The sequence below is a fragment of the Panulirus ornatus genome, chromosome 4 (genome assembly GCF_036320965.1).
Source record: "Panulirus ornatus isolate Po-2019 chromosome 4, ASM3632096v1, whole genome shotgun sequence".
NCBI classification, from domain to species: Eukaryota; Metazoa; Arthropoda; class Malacostraca; order Decapoda; family Palinuridae; genus Panulirus; species Panulirus ornatus.
This window is the reverse complement of record NC_092227.1, coordinates 2,053,921-2,081,473: the sequence shown is the minus strand read 5'-3', so window position 1 is coordinate 2,081,473 and position 27,553 is coordinate 2,053,921. Positions and strand designations below refer to the sequence as shown.

The following is a 27,553-nucleotide window of genomic DNA, read 5'->3' as shown; positions in this document are numbered from 1 at the left end:
CAAATTATTTTCTCTATGGATATTCATTTCTATGAGAAGCCTTTCCATATAAGGCACATCATAATGCACTTCTGCAATGGTTTTTCTTTATTTCTTGCAAGAAAATTTCTATATCCAAATAACACACCATAAACAATCTATGAAAGATTATTAAACTTCACTACAGTACCAAATTACTTTAAAAATGATATTTCTATATTTTGTCAACAAAAGAGTTTCTACATCAGATGGAATTGAATTATACACATAGGAGATGTAATAAAGAGGTTGCATATGTTAAAAACACATATAATAAAAAGGCTACTTACTGAAGCACTTCCAGACTGTAACAGTGTCAAAATTAAAATGCTGAATAAGACCATATTTGTGTAGAAGGTAAACACACAGCACTGAAACAGGCCGGCCCCCACACACACTGTCCAGGGCAAAGGCATTGAAGCCCCACACACCAACCTGAGACAACACACACTGAAAAGATATAATTGGGTCTCAAATACAATAAAAGAGTGTGCTTTAGCTACAAAATAAAATTTTCAGAAAAAAATAAAGGCAAGAAAAAAAATTACCATATATTTTTCATATATGCTATATAGTAAACTAAAATATAAAAGATGTACAAAATGAAGACAAAGTACCACTATGTCAAGATACAAAATTCTTCTGCCATATGGATGAGACACATTATTATACTATATTTAGAGGATTTCTGCATACACTATAGGGAATGATTAAAATCAACCCTTACCTATATTGGTGATGACAACTGCAGAGTGGAGTAGGAGGGTGTCAAGCCCTATATGTTTTCCAATCTTCACCATCTGGAGCAGTTTATCATTCCACTTAACCATACTATCAACTGTCACGAACACTCTTCCGAAACAATTTGTTTTCACCTCTAATCCTTGGCTATACAATGTCACCCACAGATGGTTCATCTGATCATACCCTTATAAATGCAGTATTTCTACTTTTTTTCAGCACCTCTTTCCCTTATTGCCTCTAAATTCCAATTATGGCACTAAAAATAGTGCTTGCTTCTCACATATGTTATTCTTTTATGATCTTTCCTAGGAAGATTATTGTTTTTTCATTGAAGAAGCTTCTGTCTCTGCTAAGTGTACAATACAAATTACTCACAACAATGGAGATATATATCCCCTGCTCCTCAAAAAGCATCTGTCTCGGCTAAATGTACTGCAGTTTCCTGTTGCAAGAACAGATATAAATCCACTATTCCTCAAAAACCAACAATGGTGCACCTTAGTGTTCCATCCCTATACTTTAACTCTTCTTCCATTTCACCAATAATATACCTTTATCATTAAAATAACCATAACATCAAATTCATCTTAGATATCCCCAAATCAAATAAGTGCCTTAGCTAAGTCTGCCCCTAATAATCATGAAGTACTGAAGATGCAGAAGATCATTCCCTTTTGAACTGCTCCATTTCTTATAAAAAATTTGATTTGTTCTTGTATGGAGTACTGCTTTCACTTCCAAAGTATTTCTACCTCAATATACTTACTTCAGAATTGAGTCTACTTCAATCTGGCACATCAACTCTCTTACTATGAGGCTGAAACATGATTCTCTTTCCCTAAACGAAAATAATGATACTCTTTCCATCCTCTATAGATATTAACATAGTCTTTTAAGTGAGTGGCTGTTTGTGATTCAAGGGTGGGCTGTTATGCTGTACCTTTCCTTATACCACAAAGATTTGGAACTTTTCATCTTTCATACTTTTTAAACAGCAAGACCGATCCCTTTCCAAAATGCAGGTTTCTTTTCCCAAAACCTTACTTTGAACAAAAGTAATCTAAAATTATGAAGTTCACCTATGTGGCGAGAAATGCACATCAGGGCAATCGACTCTTGGCAGGATGCTGAAGTGCTCACCATTACGTATACCTGGTAAATACCTGATGAAGTATGTATCAGCATAAGCATTTACTTAAATATACATCAGACAGTGGCTAAGAATTGAACTGAGATGGTGTCAGAAATGGTGAAAGAGGTGATGGCAGGGGTGACAAAAAAGGTGGCAGAGGTGCTGGTAGAAGTGGTAGATAAATGGGTGACAGAGGTGGTGGCACTGGTGGTTATAAAAATGGTGGTCAATAAAGGGGATGGTGAAGATGCTTGCATGGGTGGTGACAGAACTAGCTGTAGAGGGGATAGCAAAAATGGTGAAAGTGATGGTAATAGCTGTGGCAGAGGTGTGGCAAAGGAGTCAGCACAAGTGGTTGTAGTGGCAAAGGTGTCAGCACAAGTGGTTGTAGAAGTGGTGACAAAGATAGAAGAAGAACAGAGGCAGGCGTGATGGAACAAAATCTTGAAGAGGTGGCGGCAAAGCAGTGGTAGAAAAAGGGGTGACTGAAGGGATGCTTGCAGAACAGTAGCAGGGATGATGGTAAAGGCAGTGGCAGGAATGGTGGTATAGGTGATGGCACAGGTGGTTCTAAGAGTGGCAGAAGGGGAGGAAGAGGGAATGAAAAGATATAGTGGAAGAGATGGTAGGTAGGGTGATGGCAGAAGGGATAGCAGAGATGGTGCCACATGTGGTTTTAAGAGGAGGCAGTAATGGCAGTGACATAGAGGTTTGTAGAGGTGGTGGCAGATATGGTGGTAGGGTAGCTGCAAAGGGGGAAGGAGAGATAGGTATAGTAGGAGTGGTGGAAGAGATGGTAGTATGAGGTGGTGATAGTGGTGGTAGTGAAGGGAATGGTGGTTGCAGAGATGATGGAAGTCATGATGGTAGTGGCAGTGGTTGCAAGGGTGGTAACCGAGATGATGGGAGATGTTGGAGAGGGTAGCGGTAGTGGTGGTGGCAAAATCTGTAGCACATGTGGCTGTAGAGGTTGTGGTTACAGGGGTAGTGACGGAAATGGTGGGACAGGGGTTGGTGATAGATTTGGTGGCATGGGTTGTTGAAGAGGTAATGGCAGAGATGGTGGCAAAGGGGGTGGAGGCAGGGGCGGTGGCAGAAATGGTGGTAAGTAGGTGGTAGACATGTTGGTAGAGGTTGTAGCAATAATAATGGCAGAGATTGCAGGGTTGGTGATAATGGTGGAAAAGGTTTGGGAGAGATACTGAATGAGGTAGTGGCAGAGGTGGTTGGAGTCTTGGTAATAATGATAGCATATGAGGTGGCAGATGGGACAGCATAAATGATGGCACAAGTGGTTAACAAGTTGGTGGAAAAAGGGGTTGTGGGGGTGGTGGCAGAGGGTGACAGATGGTGGAAGAGGTGGTGGCAGGGGTAGTGTTGCTAATGGTGGCGGTATTAAAGGGAATGGCAGAGGTGGTAGCACAGGTAGCTAAAGAGGTTGTGGCAGTAGGTGGCAGAGACAGAAGTACAGGTGGAGTTAGTGGTGGTGGAAAGAGTTGGTGCAAGTGGTCGCATAAGTGGTGGCAGAAGTGATGTAAGAGGAAGCTGAAGCGTTGGTGGCAGAAGTGATGTAAGAGGTAGCTGAAACGTTGGTGGCAGATGTGCCAGATATCCAAAGAGGGTAGCTGAGGCGGTGGTAGAGAAGGTGGCACAGATGGTTACAGAAAAACAAAATCATGTACAGTTCTTGTAGTTACCCTGACCTGTGAACTTTTCACCTCGGAATCAGCAGGAACCTTTCTCGTTCTCAGGGAAACACTCATGGTAGATGTTGATGAAATCCACACTAAATATTTAGGTCATTGCATGGAAACGATATCATTTCCAAAATCAAAGTGAAGCACTGACCTTAATCTTATATTGTTTTTTCTTTACTTGATTCTCGCACACACATGACGCTACTTTTGGGTTACACCTTCCCCTTACGGTGACCCTTTACAGCTGTCTGCCGTACTGGAGTCAGATCCTTTAAGTGATCACGAGGGGATATTTGTGTAACACATGAATCACCCAACATATGCCAAATTTTATATCAAAACATTCCATGATCACTCTCTTACGTACGTTACCTGGGGTGAAGTTCCATAACTTATTCGAATGAGGGTTTGTGTTACACATAGGGTTTCAACGGCCCAACCTCAACATTTCATTCGGCAATAAAACATGATTTTGCAAGACGTGAAACCGGATATTGGAAGACGAAACCTCAGAAGGTTTTAAAGGCAACTTAATGTTATTTCTACATCTGAGCTTTTTCTACATCTGAGCTTTAGTCGTTCCAGTTAACACAGGTCGGTTTCGTCAAAATATTTAGTACACCAAAGTATTATTCTTAAATACCTCCTATTTCCTACTATGGTAGTAAATAGGTGGATATGTGTTCTAATGGCTATTTTGCTATAACACCCTGTAACTGAGGAGAGATATAAGAAGAGTACTATATAAGATATGAGGTGGGTCTATAGGAGACTGTGAGAGCCACAACTCATTACCACCCAATCAAATATAATTCATACTCGATGTATTAAGGCACGACAGATCGGGTCGGAATTGTAAACTCTTTCGAAATCATTGAAGACTCTCCTAGGGCCCCTAGAAAGGGGGAGTCGATGGGGTCAAACTAAAAATTTCCATGGTTGATAATTAACCCGACCCTGTCTCTGGCAACATTCACAAATAAATGGACCTATCATAAAAGTAAACGATTGGCAAATACACCACGTCTTACACATGCTTTCGGTGACATTCATTTCTTAGGAATACTTAGAATTCATAGAATTAAAACACTTCGGGAAATAATAATGTAGGCAAATCAACTCTCCCGAGCAACAACGTTACACTCACCGCTTCAAAGGTGAACACACGCGAGAATTCTCACTCTTTCTTAATCCACTGTGTACAGCAAATTAAAGTGAATTTTGAGTTCGTTCTAGCTTGCTGTTCAGTCAATAGTTGTTCAGCATTTTGAGGAGACTATAATAACATTACGCAAGATGAAAAAGATGAGCTTCGATACCCCATTTGAAGATTTTGAGTGCAATATGAAGTCAATTTCCTGTTCATGTTTCTTTTTGAGACATGAGCAGTATACTAGGAGACTGGAATATTTGTAACAACATGTACCGAGGCACACAAACCATTGCCCCTGACAGCTATCTGACGTCCACAGCTTGACCGATATGATCTACTGTTGTAATCTTGACAAAGGACCTCGTATGACCTCGGGTAACCACTCAGGAAACATACCAGGTACAATACTTGACAAGGTTAGATGACCCTGACCTCACGATAGAGAGGTCCTCTATTATACTCCTCCAAGAGTCCACCGGAATAACTGAATGGCCACACTGCACAATCAACGCTATCGCCATGGCCAATCCAACTGGCAAATGTCCCATGTAGCAGTGAAGCAGCGGGTCTGAAAAGAGTCCTTGGATTCTTGGACACCAAGGTTCACAATGCACTTAGATAACGTCCACTACGTGACCCCTGGCTGCTTCTCCGGTGAGGGTTCTATGGTGCCTCAGTATCCATGGCCTCTATCAGCAGCAGGTCACGGTGCGATATCGGCAATGTCCGTCTCCTGCGGCTGCCTCAACTTCGGAACCTTCTGCAACATACCACATCCTGCAGCACACAACACAAAACTTTAGCATCCGTTTAGTAACTCTGGACCTCGGCGACGCCTCCCTTCTCCAGAAGTTCCACAAGAGGCCAAACATTTTGGGAACTATCCTACAGATCACCAGCTTCACCAGACTTCACTCTCTCGTACTGGTGTCGTGCAGGATGCAATACTTGGTCCTCCAGTCTTCGGTGCTATCACCACAGAATACCTGCCTCCCTTCCTACACCTAGATCAGTGGCATGGTGACCCTGTGTAGGTCATCTCACATAACCCCAATTCATCTCATCTTCCTACCTCATCTTACCTTTAGCTACGAACGCCTCTGTACCTAACACAGCAGTGTTATTACTCATGTTTCCATTCCCCTGTCTCATAACAATTACTATCACAAAAGATAAGTCAGGCATGTAATTACACCAGTTTAAGCCATAAATATATGCTGAAATAATAAGTGTGAGAACCAGGGCGAAAAGGGACGGCTAAGTTTTAAACGTTACCTTTAAAAGTTTTAAACTCTACCAGTCAACCGGATAAGCATCCAATTAATCCTCTTGTATTCTCGATGATAACCACACCGAGAACAATCATTTCTAACGGTATGTATTAGTCATATGGCGGCATTCACTATTTTACAAAGGCAAATCAAAAACATGTATGTAATGCCCACAAGACGAGATACTCATCAATTTATCCCAAGATTTGTGAATGAATGCCAATTCAAGTAGGAGGTTGAGTACTACAAATATGATTAATTAAATGATTGGTCACCTACCACCGTGTGGCTTAGGTGCAAAGACAGAATCTCAAACTTCAAACGGCTTTTAAAGTTGGGTTTCCTGTCATATATATATATATATATATATATATATATATATATATATATATATATATATATATAGCTTTAATATACATATAAATTTCACGTGTGACAAAATCACAGCCTGCTAGCGCCATGAAAAACATTCAGATTTCTTGGACAAATTCATAACCTGAATAATTCATGTATGGATGGACCTCAGTGGCGTAGCGGGTATACCATGCTGCTGATCGTGGCGCATTCAGGGTCTGGCTGAAGTCGATGCCGTTAAGGTCTGAATCCAGGTCGCCGCTGCCGGTCCACTGTCAACCCTAGTGTTCATCCTCCACCATGGGGGCTGGTCGATAAGCCCCTTATCTGGCTCGTGTACATAAGATGTAGTTAGAACCACAAGGAAACGGAAAATACGAAGTGTCGAGCACTTTCGTGTATTACATTGTCAAGACAGAAAGAAACGCAGATAGTAATATACCAACCTCTAGTGGACGGGGTAGGCAAATGAGTTGGTACAGAGTGTCATAACGAACATGGTTATCAATGTGAATCAAAATTTTGGTCATTTCAACTGGATAACTTAGTATGGACACATGTTAACTTCACTGTGTAGCTTGAGAGAAGTGGGGTTGTCGTCTCTTGACTCATTTGCCAGCCCCGCCCAGAGGTGGGTAATGGTACATCATATTCTGGTTCTCATTATTTGTATTCAGTCTTGACAATGTAATATACGAAAGCGCTCGACACTTCGTATTTATACTTCCCTTGTGGTTTTACCTGCATCTTATGTACACTCGCTACTTGTTCACTTTTTGAATATATATTATATATTATATTTCCTTCTTGTATCTCCCCTGATGTGATTATTACACGGAAGTGCACTTGGGAACGTATCGTGTTCCATTTCCCTGTGAACTACATCATCCTTCAGATCTGGTAATGTTACCTCACCGCGGATGTGATGCCTGGTTGATCTGCGTCATCCACGGTTTATCATACATATTCCTTACACAACATACTGACGAAGAAGACATGCCTTCATCCTAGTAACAAGCCCAACCTCACACAAGGGCAAAAAAGATGGAATATTTCCTTACCGAACCTGAATTTAGATGGACCTCCCAGGACATGTCCAACCCATATGATAAACACTGTGGCACCAAACCCAACCCCCTAGAGAGAGAGAGGGTACTGACCTGTGTCGGGCCGTGGTAGAGGTCATCCAAGAGAGCTCGGTGGTGCTTCTCCATCTGACGGGTCGGTGGCTTGTGGCGACGGCGACGGTGGAGCGTCATGAACCTGCCGTAAGAGGAGGAGCCCCGCACCGCGCCCCTCAGCAGCCGCTCTTCAGCATCGCCTACGATCATGTCGCCGCCGCCTATGGTGGTGGTCCCTGGTACGGCGCTGGTGCTGCTGGCGGAGGTGCACCAGGCATCGGTCGACCCTGAGGCGCCCACGCTCGGGGTCAGAGAAGTCTCAACAGTTCCAGTGCCTTTCACATCACCTGTAAAACATGTGTCCGCACCTGCCTCATTAATTATCCCAGGAACACCTGCGTCAACAGATGCAGCATTATATGAAAAACACATTACATACAGCAATACATAACACAAAGCTATCACATGCATTATTATCGTCTCATTAAACAGCCACACCTAAATATAGCATTTTTAGTTGACATAACACTTCCATTTACATGAGGTAGTATAACTATCATACTAAAGGTGTTCACACACACGGTATGTGTTCTTTACTTCCAGGCGTGCACTGTGTACTAATAGGAGTCTGTTGTGCACTACCACGCATGCACTGTGCAGCAACAGGCGTGCGTGTGTGTACGCGTCATTACCTATATGTAGTGTAAGTGGAGGGAGTTCTACACTCATGTGGCTCCATCTCTTGTACTGTATGGGGAGAGAGTTCTACACTCATGCGGCCCCATCTCTTGTACTGTACGGGAGGGAGTTCTACACTCATGTGGCCCCATCTCTTGAACGTATTCTGCTATCATACAAGTGTTTAAACTACTCTGTGTTGTCTATACTCTCAGTTTCATCACAGCTTCTTCCATTCCTCCGCCACTTGTATACTATAAAAGTATTCTTCTCCATCTTTTCTATAAAGTTCCGTGATTAATATCATGTTATGCCCTCTGGTTGTTCTGTCTACAATTTTCCGAAGAGAAGTTTACTGCTGACTTCTTCAATGTAGTGTAAAAACTAAGATTCTGATCAGGTCACCCCTTACTTTTCCCTCTTCCATGGTGGGCAAATCATAGCTCTAAACCTTTCTTTGTAACTCAGGTTTCTTTATTCTGGTTGTCATGTCTGCTGTCCTCCTCTGGACCTTCTGTAACAGTTCACTGTGCTTAAACTGCAGCGAGGTACGTATACTCTAGTCTGGGTCGAATGTAGAAACGATGTTTGTCAAATCATTTCTTTATCCACTGTCGCTGAATATAGTTCTAACGTCTGGTAGCACAACAACAGCAACAACAAAAAGGTTTATCATAATCCTGTGAGGGACTCTAGATGAGAAGCATGTGTGCTCTGTAGTGCAAGATGGACTGCGATGTAAGTGCTCTGTACCGCAAGTCATGCTTTGTGAATCATCAAGCAGGAATCAGCTGGCCTAGGAGGCCGCCTGTGACTGTTGACAAGATCGTCCAGGAAATACACGATCAATCAGCTGATCTATGACGTCAGAACGATCGGCCAATCACCTCGCAGTCTTCCTGCACAACAAGACGTCTCCCCCACCATCATCACCAATCAACATGAGACTCACGTACTCTAATTCAGTTATCGAATCACCTCCGATCCCCGGGTTGAACAGAGTCTGTAGAAATTGTTTCCTAGCAGTCCCCGAAGTTCATAACTGAAGGTTTATTATATGATATTCGCTTGGTATCATAAAATGTTTATTGTCCGTCGTGCTGAGCATCAACAAAAAGACGTTGTTGCCTGGTCAGCAAGGCCATACGGCTCCCCAGCGAATAAACAAATGGAGATCTCATGACCAAGTCAGGAACACTTCTTAAGTCTGCCAGCATGACGGTGCATCCCTACACCACGACGGCACAACCCTGGAGTAAGACGATCCGACCCTTGAGCACGACGGAACGACCCTTATGTAAGACGATATGATCCCAGAGCACGACGGTACGACCCTTATGATGAAGATTAGATCCCTGAGCACGACGGTACGAGCTTTGAACACAAGTTTACAACCTTTATGTACGCCAAGTCGAGGCTTGAGCAAGAGAGTACGACCCTTGGGTATGATGGCTTGGCCTTTGTCCTGACCCTGATGCAGTGGGCCACAGAACAACAGGTTGGCAGCCCTTTTAAGTCAAGGGACAGGATGGTTGGTAAGCCTAAGCCACGAGGACAAGGTAATGCCATAACAGAATGTGTGTTGTGATGTGTGTTGTGGTCATCGGCAGAACACCAAACGCACACCAACCTCACCCCACAGTACCACAACCGAGCCCACAGTACTACAAGACATGCTAACCCCACCCCATAGTACCACAACAAACCTCACCCGACACCATAACCTCACCCCAGAGACAAACCCTGTATAAATACCTCAAACAGACATTTACAGGCGTACACCGATATTCGTTAATTCATGATGATTCCTCGTTACGGCAAGTTCATACTTTCAATTAAGTTTACATCTCTATGTTTCGTTATTACCTTTTCCCATATTATATGCTTCTGGTTGGTAAATATGCTTACAGTATATGCACTTTAAGTCGCTCGTACAAGGAAGCATTTTAAAACCATTGAGGCCCGTGAGTCCACAAAAAAAAAAAAGGCCAAGTCGGAACCTTTTATTCCATAATCAAATGTGGTATTCTAACCAACAGGTTTTTAAATGGTTTCTGGCCGATATCCTACCATGAAGACATCTTAAGAAAACCCAGCAAGTGCAATGAATACAGGTGTCCTACCCAGAGTGGAGGACCGCGAAACCATCACTCTATATGCTAAGAGATGATAAGACACATGAAGAGTGATGCAAAACTCGATCGCAAACGCCTCAGAACCAGCTCCCTCTCACAGTGACGACTAGCGAGCAACATAAAGACAAATTCGAAGGGTATTAACATCATCATCAGTCATCAAGGCACAGGAGCGATTTTGATGGAAAAGCATGGATCGCATAGTGAGGGTCTCGGACTGTGGATGAGAACCAACATAATAAGCCGCTCAACACCCTAATAATTCAAGAGAAGGCAAGATCACTCTGTGACGCGGTGAGTGAACAACGAGACTACTCACAGGTAGAAGGTTTTGGCGCCAAGTGGGGATGGTCGGACAGAAACTAGCAAGACTGGCTACACAACATGGAGAAAAACGGGGAAGTGGCAAGTGCCGACACTTTTGCTCCACAAGAATATCCTGCAGAGTTAAAGATCAATGAAACTTGCATCAACGCACCTCAGCAGGGATTTCACGTTGATAAGACTAGCCTGTTCTGTAGCGTGACTCTGCAAGAACTCTTATTCTAAAAGATTGAAGCTTGTGCTAAGTCTTAGAGCGAGGGGGGAGGAGGGGGGGAAAGCTTGACGCTTCTTTTGGGTAGGTATCCTGCAGGAGACTTCAAGTTCAAGCCTTTGTTGCTGCATTAATTTCAGAATCCTGAGGATACAGTCTTTTGCCAAGGTTGGTCTACCAATGTACTGAATTTCGAACAAGAAAGTGTGGACAACACTTACTAATTTTTAGTAACAGTTTTTAACTTACTCTTGTTCTCACGCAATATTAATCCAATAAATGATGTTCCAAGCCACTTAGTAAATCTAAGTGATATTTTCCCACCTGTGGGGGTGGAGTACATATACCCAAAAACAAGTACATATACCCAAAAACCACTTCCTTCATCCGGCTCATGGAACAAGGGGTCATCGCCACCTTCAAGCCCAACGAGGGAAAACTTTTCGCCGGCTGATAAGAGCCCTTGGTGGCAAAGGGTAACCCAACAATGGGCCAATTCTGGCACCCATTTAATGCCATGAATGTCGTCGACAACACTGCAAGTTCATAAGAAGTTATTAAAGAGGCATTGTTAGCCTAGCTTCTGACGCTGGCTTTGACGAAGTCGAAGAAGCTAACGTTGTTATGTTGCTAAACTCATATGAACGAAGAACGAACAGCACTGTTACAAGATGGCAGGATGAGGAGGAGAGGAAGGGAGGAGCGCTGAAGCTCAAAACAGACGGATATATATGAATGTTCGAAGCGAAAATTGGATCACTTAATGCAATATTTGAGGAAGTATGAAACATAAAATGATTATAAAACATTTAGAAGTACGTTAGACTCATGGCTGAAGACAATAACTGATGAACCATGAATAAAGAACTACACTGAAGAAGCCGACGTGGAAAAACAACTTTCTACAATAAGCAAGCCATACGAAGGAGAGAGAGAGAGAGAGAGAGAGAGAGAGAGAGAGAGAGAGAGAGAGAGAGAGAGAGAGAGAGCGTTATCTAAAAGAAAACTACTTTTTTAGTAGGCGTTAGCCCTGCCATCAAGGGCAAATCTCTCTCTCTCTCTCTCTCTCTCTCTCTTTCTCTCTCTCTCTCTCTCTCTCTCTCTCTCTCTCTCTCTCTCTCTCTCTCTCTCTCTGGCTTTCACTCCACAAACATACAGTCTCTCCATCTCACACGACTCTGGCAACACATAATATAAACGACTCGTTCTTCGTGATTCTGTATTTCTCTACGGTGAGCGCTACACGTTAACATTACGGTGAGTGCTACACGTTAACATTACGGTAAGCAGCGCTACACGTAATACGGGAGCAGCGCTACACGTTAACATTACGGTGAGCAGCGCTACACGTTAACCCTACGGTGAGCAGCGCTACACGTTAACCCTACGGTGAGCAGCGCTACACGTTAACCCTACGGTGAGCAGCGCTACACGTTAACCCTACGGTGAGCAGTGCTACACGTTAACCCTACGGTCAGCGTTACACGTTAACCCTACCTTTGGGCAAAATCTCCCTGTTAAGTAAGTACTCCACGCCATCTGATTACACACCACTTGTATCACGTCTTCAGATGTGTTGATAATGCAAGTGAAAGCACATCAGACGATGACCAAGACGTGAATGCAGTCTGAATGCGTCGAAACCGATGGAGGATGTCATCAAGGAACTCTACATCTACAGTGAAACACGGGCAGGGCGGGCAACAACAGACTCTCACGTCCTATTAAAACTTGTTCCAGTGGTAATACCACCTCAGGAAGATGATAACCATGATAATGACTCACAGAGAAACCCGAATGTTCCTACTGCACCTTCCTCACCTTCCCGGTAAACGTTTCACCCTTAGCCTCCCCTCGCTGGAGCATTTGTTATCACACGACGTAAATCAACTGTTTTTTATTACTTGTCTAGTTACTGTTGTTGTTTACAGTCATGGATGAAATGATCTTTGTTGTTTTGAGAGCTGTTGCTTCAGCAGGTTCTGGATCACAATATCTATTCGTGGGAACACAAGCTACATAACTGGACCTTAGGGGGGATATACGTTTCGATATACGAATATTCGTTTTACGTGTACGGTCCTGAGAACACAAATAAACCATTCATCGAAGCACACCTGCATCAGCTGACTTTACAGTATCTGAATATCAATTTCATATTAAAGATAGGACACGTAAGGCAACTGGGCAGAGTTATGCTGGACATCAATGAGGCATCCCGTAGCTACAATACATAAAACTGATGAAGGAAAAAAAAATAAAAGGGAACAAATAAGCAGTAACAACCCTATCATTATATGGGATTTCTAAACACGTGACCATCAATGGAACAAACTAGTAAGTTAAAGACTCCTTTTATAAATCAAATGACCCACGACCCAATGTGAGGTAACAATATTGTAGATATGGTTCTTACCACGGAGAGAAGGATTCCTGTACGCTTTTCAAAATTTGGGTGTGTGTGTCCTAAATATCATCATAACCACAATACGATTCAGTTATGATTCTGAAACCAATACCGTTGTACAGCAAACTTAGGTCCGAATATGTTTAACTAACACGGTAATGCAAAATGAGAGAGCTTTAATATATAAATACAGTTGAAAAGATGTGCTGAAATTTCAGAGATATAATATCTCTCCTCGAAAGACAAAATATTCCCTGAAAGGAAAAGAGAAACAGTGAGAAGGAAATGCCTGGATGGACGACTGAAAAAAATGAAGCATTCAATTACAAGCGACAAAAATGTGCATAGGAAATTGAAAGTGTGCGGCAAGCCACGGGATCTGGGAATGTATATCCATGATTACACTGAAAATGTAGAGAGAAAATTAATCAGTGAAAGGAAGTCACTCACAGAGCAAAGGAAAATAAGTTTTAAATACGTAGGGAGTTCAAAAATAACAAAATATTACAGTGCGTTATCAGTCGATAACGGTATGGGAAGAGGATAACACACACGCAGCTTCCTTATCAAACATGTATTGAAATCCAGCATTTACTATGGATTTTTTTTCAATAATAACACAGACATAAAACCTATGTCCAGAGGAAAATGGATCACAAGCACATTATCCACAGCGGCGACGAAATCCTACAATGTAGGATGATGTACCAGAAGGGAAGGTGGGTGATCACCTTCCTCGTTGACCCATCCTGTCTCCTTCTATAATGATGTAGGATGATACTATCACTCTCCTCCACCACACAACCTCGTCATGCACCATCTTTATATTTTTCTTCTTCCACGTACTGTCCTCCAGTATCATACCGTCATATACAACCAGGTCTCGTGTTATCTGTTTTTCTCATAGATTCCCTGCTCCAATCATACAACTATTCTCACCCCCTCCCCCCCGATCCTCCTTTCCTTCTTGCCCCAACCATGCAACCATCCCACCTCCCTCCCTCCCTCCCCCAACCACCCCCTTCCCTCCGACTCGTCCACCTTTGCATCGCTTTCACCACTTCCTCAGGTACGAGGCCAAGGAACCTGAAGCTGTAGACGCTAAGCTGTTGGAGGGAAGAAGAGTGGAATACCACTCTCTACACCTCTTTATCCACACTTTAAAACCTAACCCATAAGGCCGACTTCCTCGTCTTAGCCGAACGCCAGCCTCGCATCAAGATATCTCGACCCGTGATGTGAAAAGGCATTTCTTCACCCCACCGAACCCGAAGACATGATCATAAAAGTTACCCAAGTGGTAAAGTTTGTCTCATGGTGTGTGTGTGTGTGTGTGTGTGTGTGTGTGTGTGTGTGTGTGTGTGTGTGTGTGTGTGTGTGTGTGTGTGCGTGTGTGAACGTTAGTGAACACCAACTCCACGCGAAGACCCGACGGAAAATCTGCATAAATGTGGCCACGACTCGCACCCCCCCTGATGTGGGGGCATCTGTGATCTGAGGGAAGAATTCTGTGGACTCACAAGCCTGTCAGAGTCTGGAGGAATCTGATCAATACTCAGGTCTTCCTGATCAGATCTGATAAGATCTTCGTGAAAAATCCTCGTCTTCACTACATTCTTTCATGGGCTGTCCGTCACAACCATTACTCCTTACAGGCTCACAACGATACACTGTCTTTATGTTCTCCCCAGAGATAGGGAGCTCAGCAAGGACACACACTGTAAGCAACAGATGGTGATTCAACCCTTCTTAACAGCAAAAGATTCGATCCCTCGTATCAGCACCGGATGGTAATTTGATCGTTCTTATCAGCAACAGAGGGTGATTTCATCTTTCTTACAGGCAATAGAAGGTGATTTAATCCTTCTTATCAGCAACACATGGTAAGCCAATCCTTCTTATCAGCAACAGATGGGATTTAGTCCTCATTAGCAACAGAGGGTAACTTAATCCTTCTCATTAGCATCACGTGGTGATTAAATCAAGACTTGTCATTTGCAACATATGGCCACTGACCTCATTAGCAACATTTGGTAATCAAACTCTCTGATGAGCAAGTAAAGGTAATTAGATCCACATGATTCTCTCTCTCTCTCTCTCTCTCTCTCTCTCTCTCTCTCTCTCTCTCTCTCTCTCTCTCTCTCGTGATGGTAATGGGCAATCACTGACCAAGGAGGTATATTACCAGTGTCCCCTCCCCCCAGCCCGTATAGAGGAGGGTTTGTGACGATCAGTAGGTATCACTCCTATGACCCAAACAGCTATCTTATATTCCTACCTTACCTACACATCATGGACGGCTGGCTTTAAAAAGTCCACAACAAACAAACAATCTCTCAAACTCACAAACAACCTCTCAAACTCACAAACAACCTCTCACTCTTACAAACAATCTTGACAACACGTATCTCACATGACTTGGTCTTCATAACTTTACATTTTCCTGCGGTGAGCACAACGCGCTAGCCCTGCCTTTCGGCAAAGTCTCGTCGTAAGGACTCGTAAGCGTTTTCTCTCAGCCAGTGAGGGCAACCAAAGGTCCCCCTCTAGCTAGAGGCGACTGTAAGTCAAAGTGTAGCAATGGGAGAACTCAATGTCCCTTACTAACAGATCCTCCACAACTTCCTATAGCAACTTAATTCACCCTGGAAGTATGAATTAAGGTGTTATAGGAAGTTATAATCACACTTACCGATCTGTGATATATATGTAGCCCCATGAAAGTAACGATACATGACATCTGAACATATGTTATTAACATATCTAGTACCACTTGTTCAATGAAGGGTTTAAAAGACCACTTTAACCTTAGAACTACTGGGAAATGATAGAATTGAATAACGTGATGAAAATTATACATGGAAAACTTGGATATAGGAGGCCAGTGGCTATACAAGTTAGATCAATGGAATAAGAACTCTGTGAAAAGTGAAAAGTGGCAGAAATAATAAGAAAGACAGAAACAACAAAAAGAACAATAAAGATAGACATAGAATGGAGGTGACGTATGAAGACACTAACACTAGAGGGCACGAACAGATGATAATGTAGATAAGAAAAGAAGAAATAAAAGAAAACAAGAAGAAAAAAGAAAAGAAAGAGAACAAAGAGGAAACAAAATCTGGACGAAGACACCGTTGAGACTAGGATATCTGGAATGGATAATAAGATAGAAAAAAAAGGAGAAAATTGAGGGTGTGAGAGTCAGAGACGAATGGTTGACTAACATGCAGCATGTGGGAGAAAGTGCAGCATTGCATACCGTACGGCATCCCACAAGAGATACAACATGCAGTATGTCACGAGGGAGGGACAGGACGGGAGAGGAGATGGGTAGGTGGGTAAGTCAGTGGGCTTGTGGGTAAATAGGTAAAGAGTCATGAATAGAGATAGACTTACCCAGCACTCGCACCAGGAGACCATTCTGTGCTGTCCTGTCCAGAACCACACCCTCGCCACGCTGCAACCAGATAAATGTACGAGTTAGTCATCCACAGGTACACCAGATGAACCAGGATACATGACTACAAGATATTTCTACTATATTTATCCAAGGATACATGACTACAAGATATATCTACTATATCTATCTTCCTGACATGTTGTGGTGGCCTGGTACCTACTGTAGTTACCAGATCTACTCCATATATGCGTTGTAATGTCAACGTACTGTATGAGCTACTACCTGGTACATATACAACACATCTTACGGGTACTTCAGGGTGGTTTCGGAGGTCTTCTACCCCCACAGCTGGGTCTGGGACCTTACCTAACCTTACGTGTGTACCTTACGATGAAGTTTCCGTGTTGTTCTTCTGTGGTCTAGGTCGAAATATAGACTTTTATCTAAAATCAAAGAAATAATGCTTTCATATCCTTATTATTAATTCGATATGCCTTTGAAAAGTTAACGTTCTCAGAGATGCTGAGCGACCACACAACCCCTAGCATCAAAGAGAATTAATGGTACTATAACAATGAACACACGTATGGTAACAGAAAGACCAGAACAAGAAACTGATATCGTAGTTGCTACAATTCGGTGTGTGTTTTGTTATGTTTCCTTTAAAACTCTGCGTCTGCCTATGGGGCTGTCTGTGTGTCAGTGTGTGTACTTACCTAACCTGTAATATGTGTGTGGGTGTCTGTACTGAACATGTTTGGCCTCAACCACCTCTGTACATTACTTTATGTTTATATAATGTTGTATACTCGAAGTGTCGAGTATCTGCAGTGCCTTGCCCACGCCATATCATGTGGGCTGGTAAATAAAGTGACCTTTGCTCAGTCAGGCTGTTGAAGGTCGCGACCTGCAGGCCTACGTATTCCACACACACTGTGAGCATCTGTCCCAACACATTTTTCAAAATCCCTCTACTGAACACGACACGGGGTTGCTTAATGGCTGGAATATACGTATCATTTCTAAGCCCAGAATACTTCTAATATTTTTTTCTCTTAGTTATTTCATCTTTCAGTTTCAATGGTAATGCTTCACAGCCTTCCACGTCTGTCGTGGAGGACTCTACCCTGTTTTCGAGGTCATATCAAGATGTCTCTCCCTACCCGCGCTCTACAGTGGGATAGCCTCGGTATTTTCAGTCGTTCACAGTCGTCAGGTCCTATACAGCGACACTGTGGGCTGTGAACGATCGCAGTGCTGTTTCCAAATGATCTTTCGTCCGCCGTGTATATATGGTAATGTTGACACACTATACAATTCTACCCGGGAGAGTATTAGCAGTTTGAAGAGCGCAATTAATGGATTCACTTTTCAAGTCTTAAATGTCCATTTCTGTTCGGTGTTCTGTGCTTCCCCTAGAACGTAGGAGCTGAAATTCCAACTCCATAAACAAACATGATAGCATCAAATGCCTATGGAGAGAGAAAAAAAGAAGGAATGATTCACGTCTACCTGTAATTTCTTAAAAGCGTCTTTTTTCTTCAGAATCATTTGAGAAAGATGATACGAAATTAAGGGTTGTGTCTGCCTGCGTCTGTCAGCTAAAAGATCTGTTAACAGTAAAGGAGGAAGTATACGTCCCTGAAGAACAAAGCTTCTAATCTGAGGGACACCGGGAACTGTCTGACGTACAACCTGCACATCTGTCTTCCCATTTTTCCGGTTATTTCCGGAAATCTTGGGGCGCTCAGTGCGTGATGACACCGTCGTCACATTTGTCAAAAGCTTTTACAAAGACGGTGTGTGTGTGTGTGTGTGTGTGTGTGTGTGTGTGTGTGTGTGTGTGTGTGTGTGTGTGTGTGTGTGGTCTGTCCTCCAGCACCTCCCAAGCCTCATCGTAGTGATCGCATGTACGTGAAGCGATTGATTTGAATGTTTCTTTTTATTTATACGAAGATATATGTAAGGTGATTATTTGATCCACATACGTATACTGCAGTTCCCTATTGTACCTTATATATATATATATATATATATATATATATATATATATATATATATATATATATATATATATATAATGATGTCACCTGGTCCACACACCACCTGTGCTGGCTATCTGGTCCACACACCACCTGTGCTGAAGTCACCTAGTCAACGCACCTCACGGGGGAACCTGCATGCCACACACACACACCTACGTACTAAAATGACCTGGCCTCTTGCCATGATGAACGTTAACTAATTACCTGATCCAGGTAATTACCCGATCTAAGTAATTATACGAAGGAGAAAAACGTGAAGTGCTTACTTGGAGGGGAACTTGAGGTGGCGTTTGAGTATCACTTAAGAGGAAACTAGACCCAATGAGACCGACCCTTCAGCAAGACGGTACGGTCCTTCAGCACGACGGTACGACCCTTCAGCAAGACGGTACGACCCTTCAGCACGACGGCACGACCCTTCAGCAAGATGGTACGGTCCTTCAGCACGACGGTACGACCCTTCAGCAAGACGGTACGACCCTTCAGCAAGACGGTACGACCCTTCAGGACGACGGTGCGGTCCTTCAGCACGACGGTACGGTCCTTTAGCACGACGGTACGGTCCTTCAGCACGACGGTGCGGTCCTTCAGCACGACGGTACGGTCCTTCAGCACGACGGTGCGGTCCTTCAGCACGTCGGTGCGGTCCTTCAGCACGACGGTGCGGTCCTTCAGCACGACGGTACGGTCCTTCAGCACGACGGTACGACCTTTCAGCACGACGGTACGGTCCTTCAGCACGACGGTGCGGTCCTTCACCACGACGGTACGACCCTTCACCACGACACCACCGTCCTTCAGCACAACGGTGTGGTCCTTCAGCACGACGGTACGGTCCTTCAGCACGACGGTGCGACGCTTGTGGACGACGGTACGTCTCCTCCACACGATCGCACGACACGTGAGCACGACAGCAAGTTTCAGGTCGAAGGTCGCGCTGTCGTACCTGACGAATACTAATCGTCATGGTCAGAAACTGCACCGTTAAGCTAAAGGGTCGTACCGTCGTGCTCAAGGGTCGTACCATCGTGGTCAAGGGTCGTACCATCGTGGTCAAGGGTCGTACCATCGTGGTCAAGGAACGTACTTTACGCTGCAGGGTCGTGACGTGAAGGAGGCGCTGGGAAAGGGAGGGAGGAGGAGGGGGGGAGGCCCAGAGCATCAATTTCCCTGATGGATCACAACACGCCCCCCCCCCCCCCACACCAGCCTTCCACTCTTCTTTTTCTTCTTTTTTCTCTCTTGTTCGGCTCTCACCCCCTTCTGCTCCCCCACCCCCACCCCCCTTCCTGACTCTCCCTACTCATTCTCTCACCTCCTGGCCCCTCCCTATCCCTTCTCTCCCAACTCACTCACTCACTCTCTCTCTCTTTCAAACTCTCCCTACTCCTCCTCTCCCCTCCAGACCCCTCCCTCCTGCCTCCCTGCCCTGCGTCCCTCCAACCCTTTGTTCTCACCGCTGAAATCCCTACTCATGTTCCCTCACCACCTGAAGTTGGTTGTGTGTGTGTGTGTGTGTGTGTGTGTGTGTGTGTGTGTGTGTGGGCGGGGAGAGGGATGTGTGGGCGGCGATGGGTGGTTGAGTTGTTTGTGTTCATCTGTACACACACACACACGCACACACACACACACACACACACACACACACACACACACACACACACACATACAATCTAGATTCCCTATGTAAACCTCAAGTGCACAAGTGTACATAGGGACATCTCAGAAAATTCTAATGGAGCTACGTTCATGTATACATACCAGTACATCCAGTTATACATGACGGACGACCTCTGTAGGCACGTATGTATAAGCAGCAAAACACCAACCATTTTTCAGCATAACAGACTCCCACTGTTGGTCCTGGGGTAGGGTGGGTGCTGGGGTCTGAGGCTATGGCAACGGGTGGCAGTGTGGGGAGGAATGAGTGGGTGAGGAGGTTATCAATACACGTCATGGGTGTTATTTTGACTAAGCTTATCATACTAACCATTATCAATAAACCATGATCATAAGTCATATACATGTGTGGTCACTATCAAGCATCTGTGATCACCATCAGTCATGTATGTTCACTATCAAAAACACTTCAACACAAGCCACGAGGGACCTCACCAACAACACGACCGTCACCATCAATCACCATTTTGGCAGCTTCTGTTTTCGTATAATTTTACTGTTTTCGTATCATCAATTAACGTTTTCGTACTATCATTTATCGTTTTCGTAACATCATTTATTTCGTATCATCATTTACTGTTCTCGTATCATCATTTCCCCTTTTCGTTACACCATTTTACTGTTTTCGCATCATTTAGTATTTTCCAATCCCCATTTACGAAATCCTCCCCCAAGGATCCCTTCACAGCTGACTGGCTAATACCCACACACTGACTGCTCTCACAACCTACCCGCTGTAGCTTCACAAAGCCCTGATCTTACAGCTACACAGCCAAGCTTCACTGCCAACTTTCAGTCAAAAGCCATCCTTCACAGCCACACAGCCTCCTCCCAGCAGGAGGAGAGGAGGGCGTCAGGGACAGCACGCAGAGGAGGTTAGCGTGGCCGTTAGAAGGCTTGGCGCCCACTTGGTCGGTCCGCCTTCCCGCCTGCGACAACGCGCGCGCGCGCCTTTGTTTACCTTCGCCGTAGCCCAGGAGAAATGCCACGGCGGGAGGGAGGCAGTAGAGGCAGTTTACTGACTTTATTTATCTCCCTAAATGAACTACAGCGAGGGTACATGACGAGGGTAAGACATAACAGACACTCGACGAACTTAAGTGTATGGAGTTACATGAATATAAGTGATTGGGAGACAAGGAATAGCACAGTACTGGATGTGTTAGTCATCAGTGTCACACTACGCGTATGGTCTTACAATTATTTTGAACATCTGAAGAAGTGGTCATAGATATTAACACCGTAAAGAAGCTTAGCGAGCAGAGTGAGAGCAGAGATTGTTCAAGAAAAGGCCCCATGAACTCCCTCCCGCACACAGCACAAATAGGTTTTTACAAATGGATAATCAGACACTCAGACACACTACAGGAGTGTCTCGTCTCGTGGCTGGTGGCGCACTTCCTGACCAGGAGACACAAAGCCGTCCGCTTTCGTGAGGGAGGAGGAGCACCACTTTACGACCCACCTTACTTGCAGCGGCCCAAGGAGCACTCCGGTTAGGGCGCTCTACTCCTTCATCCTATGAGGCGTCCTGACGAACACAAACCACCGCTGTAAGTACGATGACAACTCTAACTTTGGTATCACTATCAACAACATCTCTCCTGACTTCAGTGCACTTCAGCATATCATCAGCAACCTTCAGGAACAGACGACACCATCAATCGTACCAAACCTGTGGTAATGCCCATAAACCTGGGTGCAGATAACATCCTGCCCCCACACTAGGCCCTGACGTTCTCCAGGTAGCCAGAGATTTCATTATTCTTGGTGTTCACTGTAGATGACTATCATAGTACTAGTACTATCATCAGATCTCCCTCATACTGTCTGTACCTTCTCGGCCGACTAAGATCACTAGGTCTTCCATCATCAGAGCTTAGGAAAGTGTATACCATTGTCATTCTACTTAAGCTCACCTTGCCTGGTCCTCCTCTCGTGCAGGTACACACAGACGGACCAGCAGGAAAGAGAGCGGAGGTGCAGCACACAGAATCATCCTGGGTCCACCATCCACCAAGAGGCCCTCACCTCGCTGGACCTCTCCGACCAACAGCGGCAGTTCATACGGTACTCTAGCATTAAAGTGCTGACACATGGCCATCACCCACACCTCCTCCCTCACCAACGCCCCACCCTCACAATCAGAGCTCGTACAGACACCTTAGTGTTCTCTTACATAATGTATGTGGTATGTCAACTACTATGTTACTGTAACTCAATCAACATTCAACTATTCATCTTTCAATATTACACTAATTATTACTAGGTGCATAATGTACAAACCATAGCATTTACTCGGTAACTCTTCCTGTAAATCTGCCAACCTGACTTTGTATATGCATCTCACTCACGCGCTTATCCCTCACGTGGAAACATCCAGCCCAACTTTGATCATAAGTTCATTTATGATGAGTTAACTGATTAACATTATGACCTCACACTTCTCTAATATATCAACTGTGTAGTCTCAGCCAAATGGCTGGCTAAATCTCATACATCGTTCATTATTATGATAATAATAATAATAATAATAATAATAATAATAATAATAATAATAATAATAATATCAATATCATTATCATTATCATCATTATCATCATTATTATCATCATCATCACTACACGTGCACAACTCCCGCGCGCATGACACAGTGCCACTTCGGGAGGTGGGGGAGGGGGAGGAGGGTGCCAGCTACGGTGCCTGAGGCCAACAGTGCCAGCAGTGACGTCACAGATGCCACAACACATGACATATCTAAATACCATCTGTGACGTCATCGGCCGTCAAAAAAAACCTCGCCTGACGTGACCTGTTGCCAGTTTTAAACACGGCAAGTGGTTAGACAACACGTCACTTGTCTTATAAGTGACTCTGTAAGTGCTATAAATGACATCAAGGATGTTTGCAAGTGCCACAATCCTCAGTTGTGTCATGGGTTTGACGAGCATCTGTGATGCGAGGTGCGTTACGTGACATCAGTCACATGTGACATCATCATCATCACCATCGTCATACCTGACGTCACTGATGTCTTCAGTGCCACTAGTGACGTCACCGGAGACACGCGCGTTACGTGGACTGTAAATCACATCACTGCACGTGATGACGTGACTGTTGCTAACCCAGTCACTAAGGTAGTTCTTGGGAGAGCGGAAGACGATGTACGCAGATATACGCAGGCGTATGCAGGTGTACGCAGGCGTACGCAAATGTACGCAGGTGAAGGTGCAGTAGGTGGACACATGCAGAGGAGGGGGGTGGGGAGGGTAGGGTTCATGTGGAGTTAGGAGGGGGGGAGGCAGCCGGTCCGTCGCTGAATGGGAGAAGACTGACGGACGCAGCGAGAGAGAGAGAGAGAGAGAGAGAGAGAGAGAGAGAGAGAGAGAGAGAGAGAGAGAGAGAGAGAGAGAGAGAGAGAGAGAGAGAATCTTTGAGGATCCCTGCGGGTCGACTCGAATCGCCTCACCTCCTCCTCCACCATCTCCCCCAAAATCCTGCTGACCTCCCCCACCAACCTCCACTCCCGGCGTGACTACAAATGACCCAGCGGTCTCTCAGCCAAGCCTCGTTCCTTCCTTTGTTAAGACAAAGGTCTGATCTGAAGGGTTTATTCCTTTCTGAAATGCCCAAGTCCAGACTGTTCGCTCCCTGGAGTGCATGGTGCAGTGGTATATACAATCACATACACCTGGAAAGTCCTAGAAGGCTTGGTTCCCAAGTTCCACTTGAATGATAACATCCTAGTGGCACGAGAGGCATGGAGGACTTTGTAATGTACCACCTCTGATACCTGAAGACGCCATAGGCCACGAACAGAGATAACACCTCAAACATACTAGGGCCCAAGACTCTCCAAGACTTTGCCAGCTATCATCAGAAACGCCATGGGATGCACACAAGACAACTTTAGTAAGGCTGTACTGGACAAGTGTCCTCAAAGTGTACTAAATCCAGCCATAGGATGTGTGGGGGCTTCTTTCCAGAGCTTCCTACAGCACTGTCTTTCCCTACCTTACGCGAGACAAGCGGAGGTTCTCCTGGGGAAAAAAATATATGTTCAGGACCGAATTTCCCATCCTTTCAGTGGATAAATATATGTCCTTCAGTTAGTCTGTGGGAGCCTGAACTCCATCAAATCAGTGACTAAATTTCAGTCTAAAAAAAAAGAAAATGATTTTCTCAACAACGTCTTTTAACAGATCTTAACAAATTGGCGAATCTCTCATACATACACTAGTCCAACGTCTCTCCCAGAACATACCAAACCCCGTGCAGACACCACGATCTGGCCTCTATACTTCACCTTCAATAGAAATCTCTCTCATGGGTTTCCGAGAAGGCCACCATGGGCCTCTGCCAGCTGGCTATTTATACGAGCAATATTTCTCATGGGTTCGAGACCTTGAACACAAGTGACGAAGAGAGATGCTCCTCTGCTGCTGGAGTTCCGTGTCTCGTGTGTGTGTGTGTGTGTGTGTGTGTGTGTGTGTGTGTGTGTGTGTGTGTGTGTGTGTGTGTGCGTGCGTGAGCTGCCTGTTGGTGAGGGTACTGTGGATCTGGGCCACAGTGGTGTCCATGGGAGGTTGGATGTAAGGATCGCTTTGGTCAACCGTCCTCGACGTCGCATTCCGATGCCCCCTCCCCCCATTTCTCTCTCTCTCTCTCTCTCTCTCTCTCTCTCTCTCTCTCTCTCTCTCTCTCTCTCTCTCACCTACGTAAAAAAATACGAACGAAACTCACGGAAGCATCCTCTCCCTCGCGACGGTCCTCACGCCAGCCGACATCGTCATCTACACCACAGTTCTCCATCCTCGTCAACACGTAAGTGTGAGCGTCAACTTCCACCTCTAACTCTGTCATGTTTACCTAAATTTCCTAAACCACAGACACCCTTAATGTCACACTGATGGACCTGATTTTTCAGGGTCTCTACTTAAAAGGTCAGACCTCAAGAGAGGAACCCTACCTTACAACTAGGTGGTCATGTCATTTCACTTGGTCTTACTGTCTCCACCCTGTCTATCTACATTCAGATAAGAGAGTGTCTCGATTTATCATCCTGTTTCTACCCATCTGTCCTTCCAATGTAATGTCCTCCAGCACATAAACTCGTCATGGACCATCAGATCTCCTGTTATCTGTCCTTCCCAGGTAGAGTCCTCTAGCAGAAAACCTCTTCACTGACTATCAAGTTTCCTGCTATCTGTCCTTCACATGACTTCTTACTGGAAGAACAGACATCGAGAAGTGCAAAAATAACACCAATAATAAGCGACGGACACCAAAAGAACAAGTAAACTAGATCAAAGATCAGGACGCCATAACTACCTAACCTTCAAGCATCAAAAGTCTTACAGATCAATCAAGAGGAACATCATGAAGAACTTACTGTATGAAAATCTACAAAGTGTATCTCATTAGCTGGGCTGCGATGGGTGTAATTAGGCCTGCGGACCGCGGCGTCCAACAGCCTGAGTGATCAAAGGAACCACTGTACGGTAAAGGTCCCAGACCGGGACGTGGAGGGACCCTGAAGGCCAGAGTGTCAGGGACCTAGTCTGCTGCTAGTGTACGACAGATGGATACATAAGAGAGATAGATGGAGGGACAAATAGATGTAGGGGGGAGGGGAACGACGGATGGGTGGGTAGATGAATGGAAGGGATAGATAGAGGGATGTGGTTGAATGGATTGGTAGGTAGATCAACGAATGATAGAATACAGAGATCAGTGGAGTGGACAGAACTATGGTGGCTGACGGATTATTAAGGTGGGTGGATGCATCAGGAGATGGATGGTGAACTGACTGGATGGAGGTGAAGGTGAGAAATAAGGGCGGGAAAGTTGAGGGAGTTGAGGAAGGGAGAGCCACTGGCACCCCTCGACCTACTAACCCTTGAGAGAGAGAGCGAGAGCGAGAGAGAGAGAGAGAGAGAGAGAGAGAGAGAGAGAGAGAGAGAGAGAGAGTACCACTCACGCCTCTCCCTATCAAGTCCCTTCTACGACCCTTACCACCCTGTCTCTCCTCCCTCTCAATAACTCTCCTCCTCCGCCACACTTACAATCACATCCCCCTACAATCACCGCCACAACAGTCCGAATCGTCCCTAACCACCATACTTATTATTTACTTAAGTTATAAGTACCATATAACCCAATCAATATAAGGTAATAAAGAAAGTTTAAAAGAATTGTTAGTTTACAGGAACTAATTACTTTACAAGAAATAATTAGTTAACATAAACTAATTAGTTTACATGAAGGCATTCAGCTCTTGACAGATTTCACTCTTACCTCATGCTGGCACAGTTTACAGATTCTCATCTCATGTTGGTAGAGTTCACAATCTCATGTTGGCACAGCTTACACATTCTTAGCTCATGTTGGTAGAGATGACAGTCTGTTACTTCATGTTGTCAGATTTTACAGCCTCTCATCTCATGTTGGCAGGGTGCGCAGATTCTCACCTAATGTGGCCAGACTTTGTTTACACTCTCATCTTATGCTGGCAGAGTTTACGGTTTGTTACATCAAGTTGGCAAAGTCTACGGCCTGTTATTCATGATGGCAGAGTTTACCTTATGTTGGTATATAACCTGTCACTGGGCACTGGATAAATAACTCCTACAACAAGCATCCCTTACTGCTTGAACAGCTGGATGGAGACGCCACCACAAAATATGAATAAATGGCAGCTCTTCCCACTCACCCTCTTCTTCCCACTCTCCCTCTTCTTCCCACTCTCCCTCTTCTTCCCACTTACCCTCTTCCCACCTGGCACTCACACGATCCCAGGCCTTCACATAACATATTCCTTTGACCTTCGACCTGACCCTAACCCCGCCAGGCACACCTGTGTAAGGTAAGAAGTACAGCAACGTAAGCTCCCACACTTAAGTTTACATAAGTTCTTCACTACATACGTGGGTTAATAACTTGGTCATTCTTTATCTGGGTCATCGCCACAATAACACAGTGTCCATGCGATGGGCGACGTATCCATGCGATGGACGACGAATCCATGCGATGGGCGATGTAACTATGCGATGGACGACATAATCATGCGATGGACGACGGATGGATGAAGAGCTGGGTGAACTGCACGACGACCGCCCAGCCCAAGGATCGAACCCATATGGGTACTACCTTTGTTGCGCCTCCTCTGGACCTTCCCCGT

General features: G+C 44.7%; 1 protein-coding gene across 8 annotated transcripts in view; it reads right to left on the bottom strand.

Moving 5' to 3' along the window:
* Positions 1–27,553, bottom strand: part of LOC139765046 (uncharacterized) — a 479,849-nt gene that overhangs the window by 54,975 nt on the left and 397,321 nt on the right. For all 8 annotated transcript variants that reach the window (XM_071692159.1, XM_071692140.1, XM_071692149.1 and 5 more), the window contains 3 exons: positions 16,645–16,705; positions 7,530–7,837; positions 309–468 (listed from right to left, as the gene is read on the bottom strand). In XM_071692159.1, the coding sequence (XP_071548260.1) occupies positions 309–468; positions 7,530–7,837; positions 16,645–16,705 (529 nt within the window). The remainder of the gene's footprint in view (positions 1–308; positions 469–7,529; positions 7,838–16,644; positions 16,706–27,553) is intronic.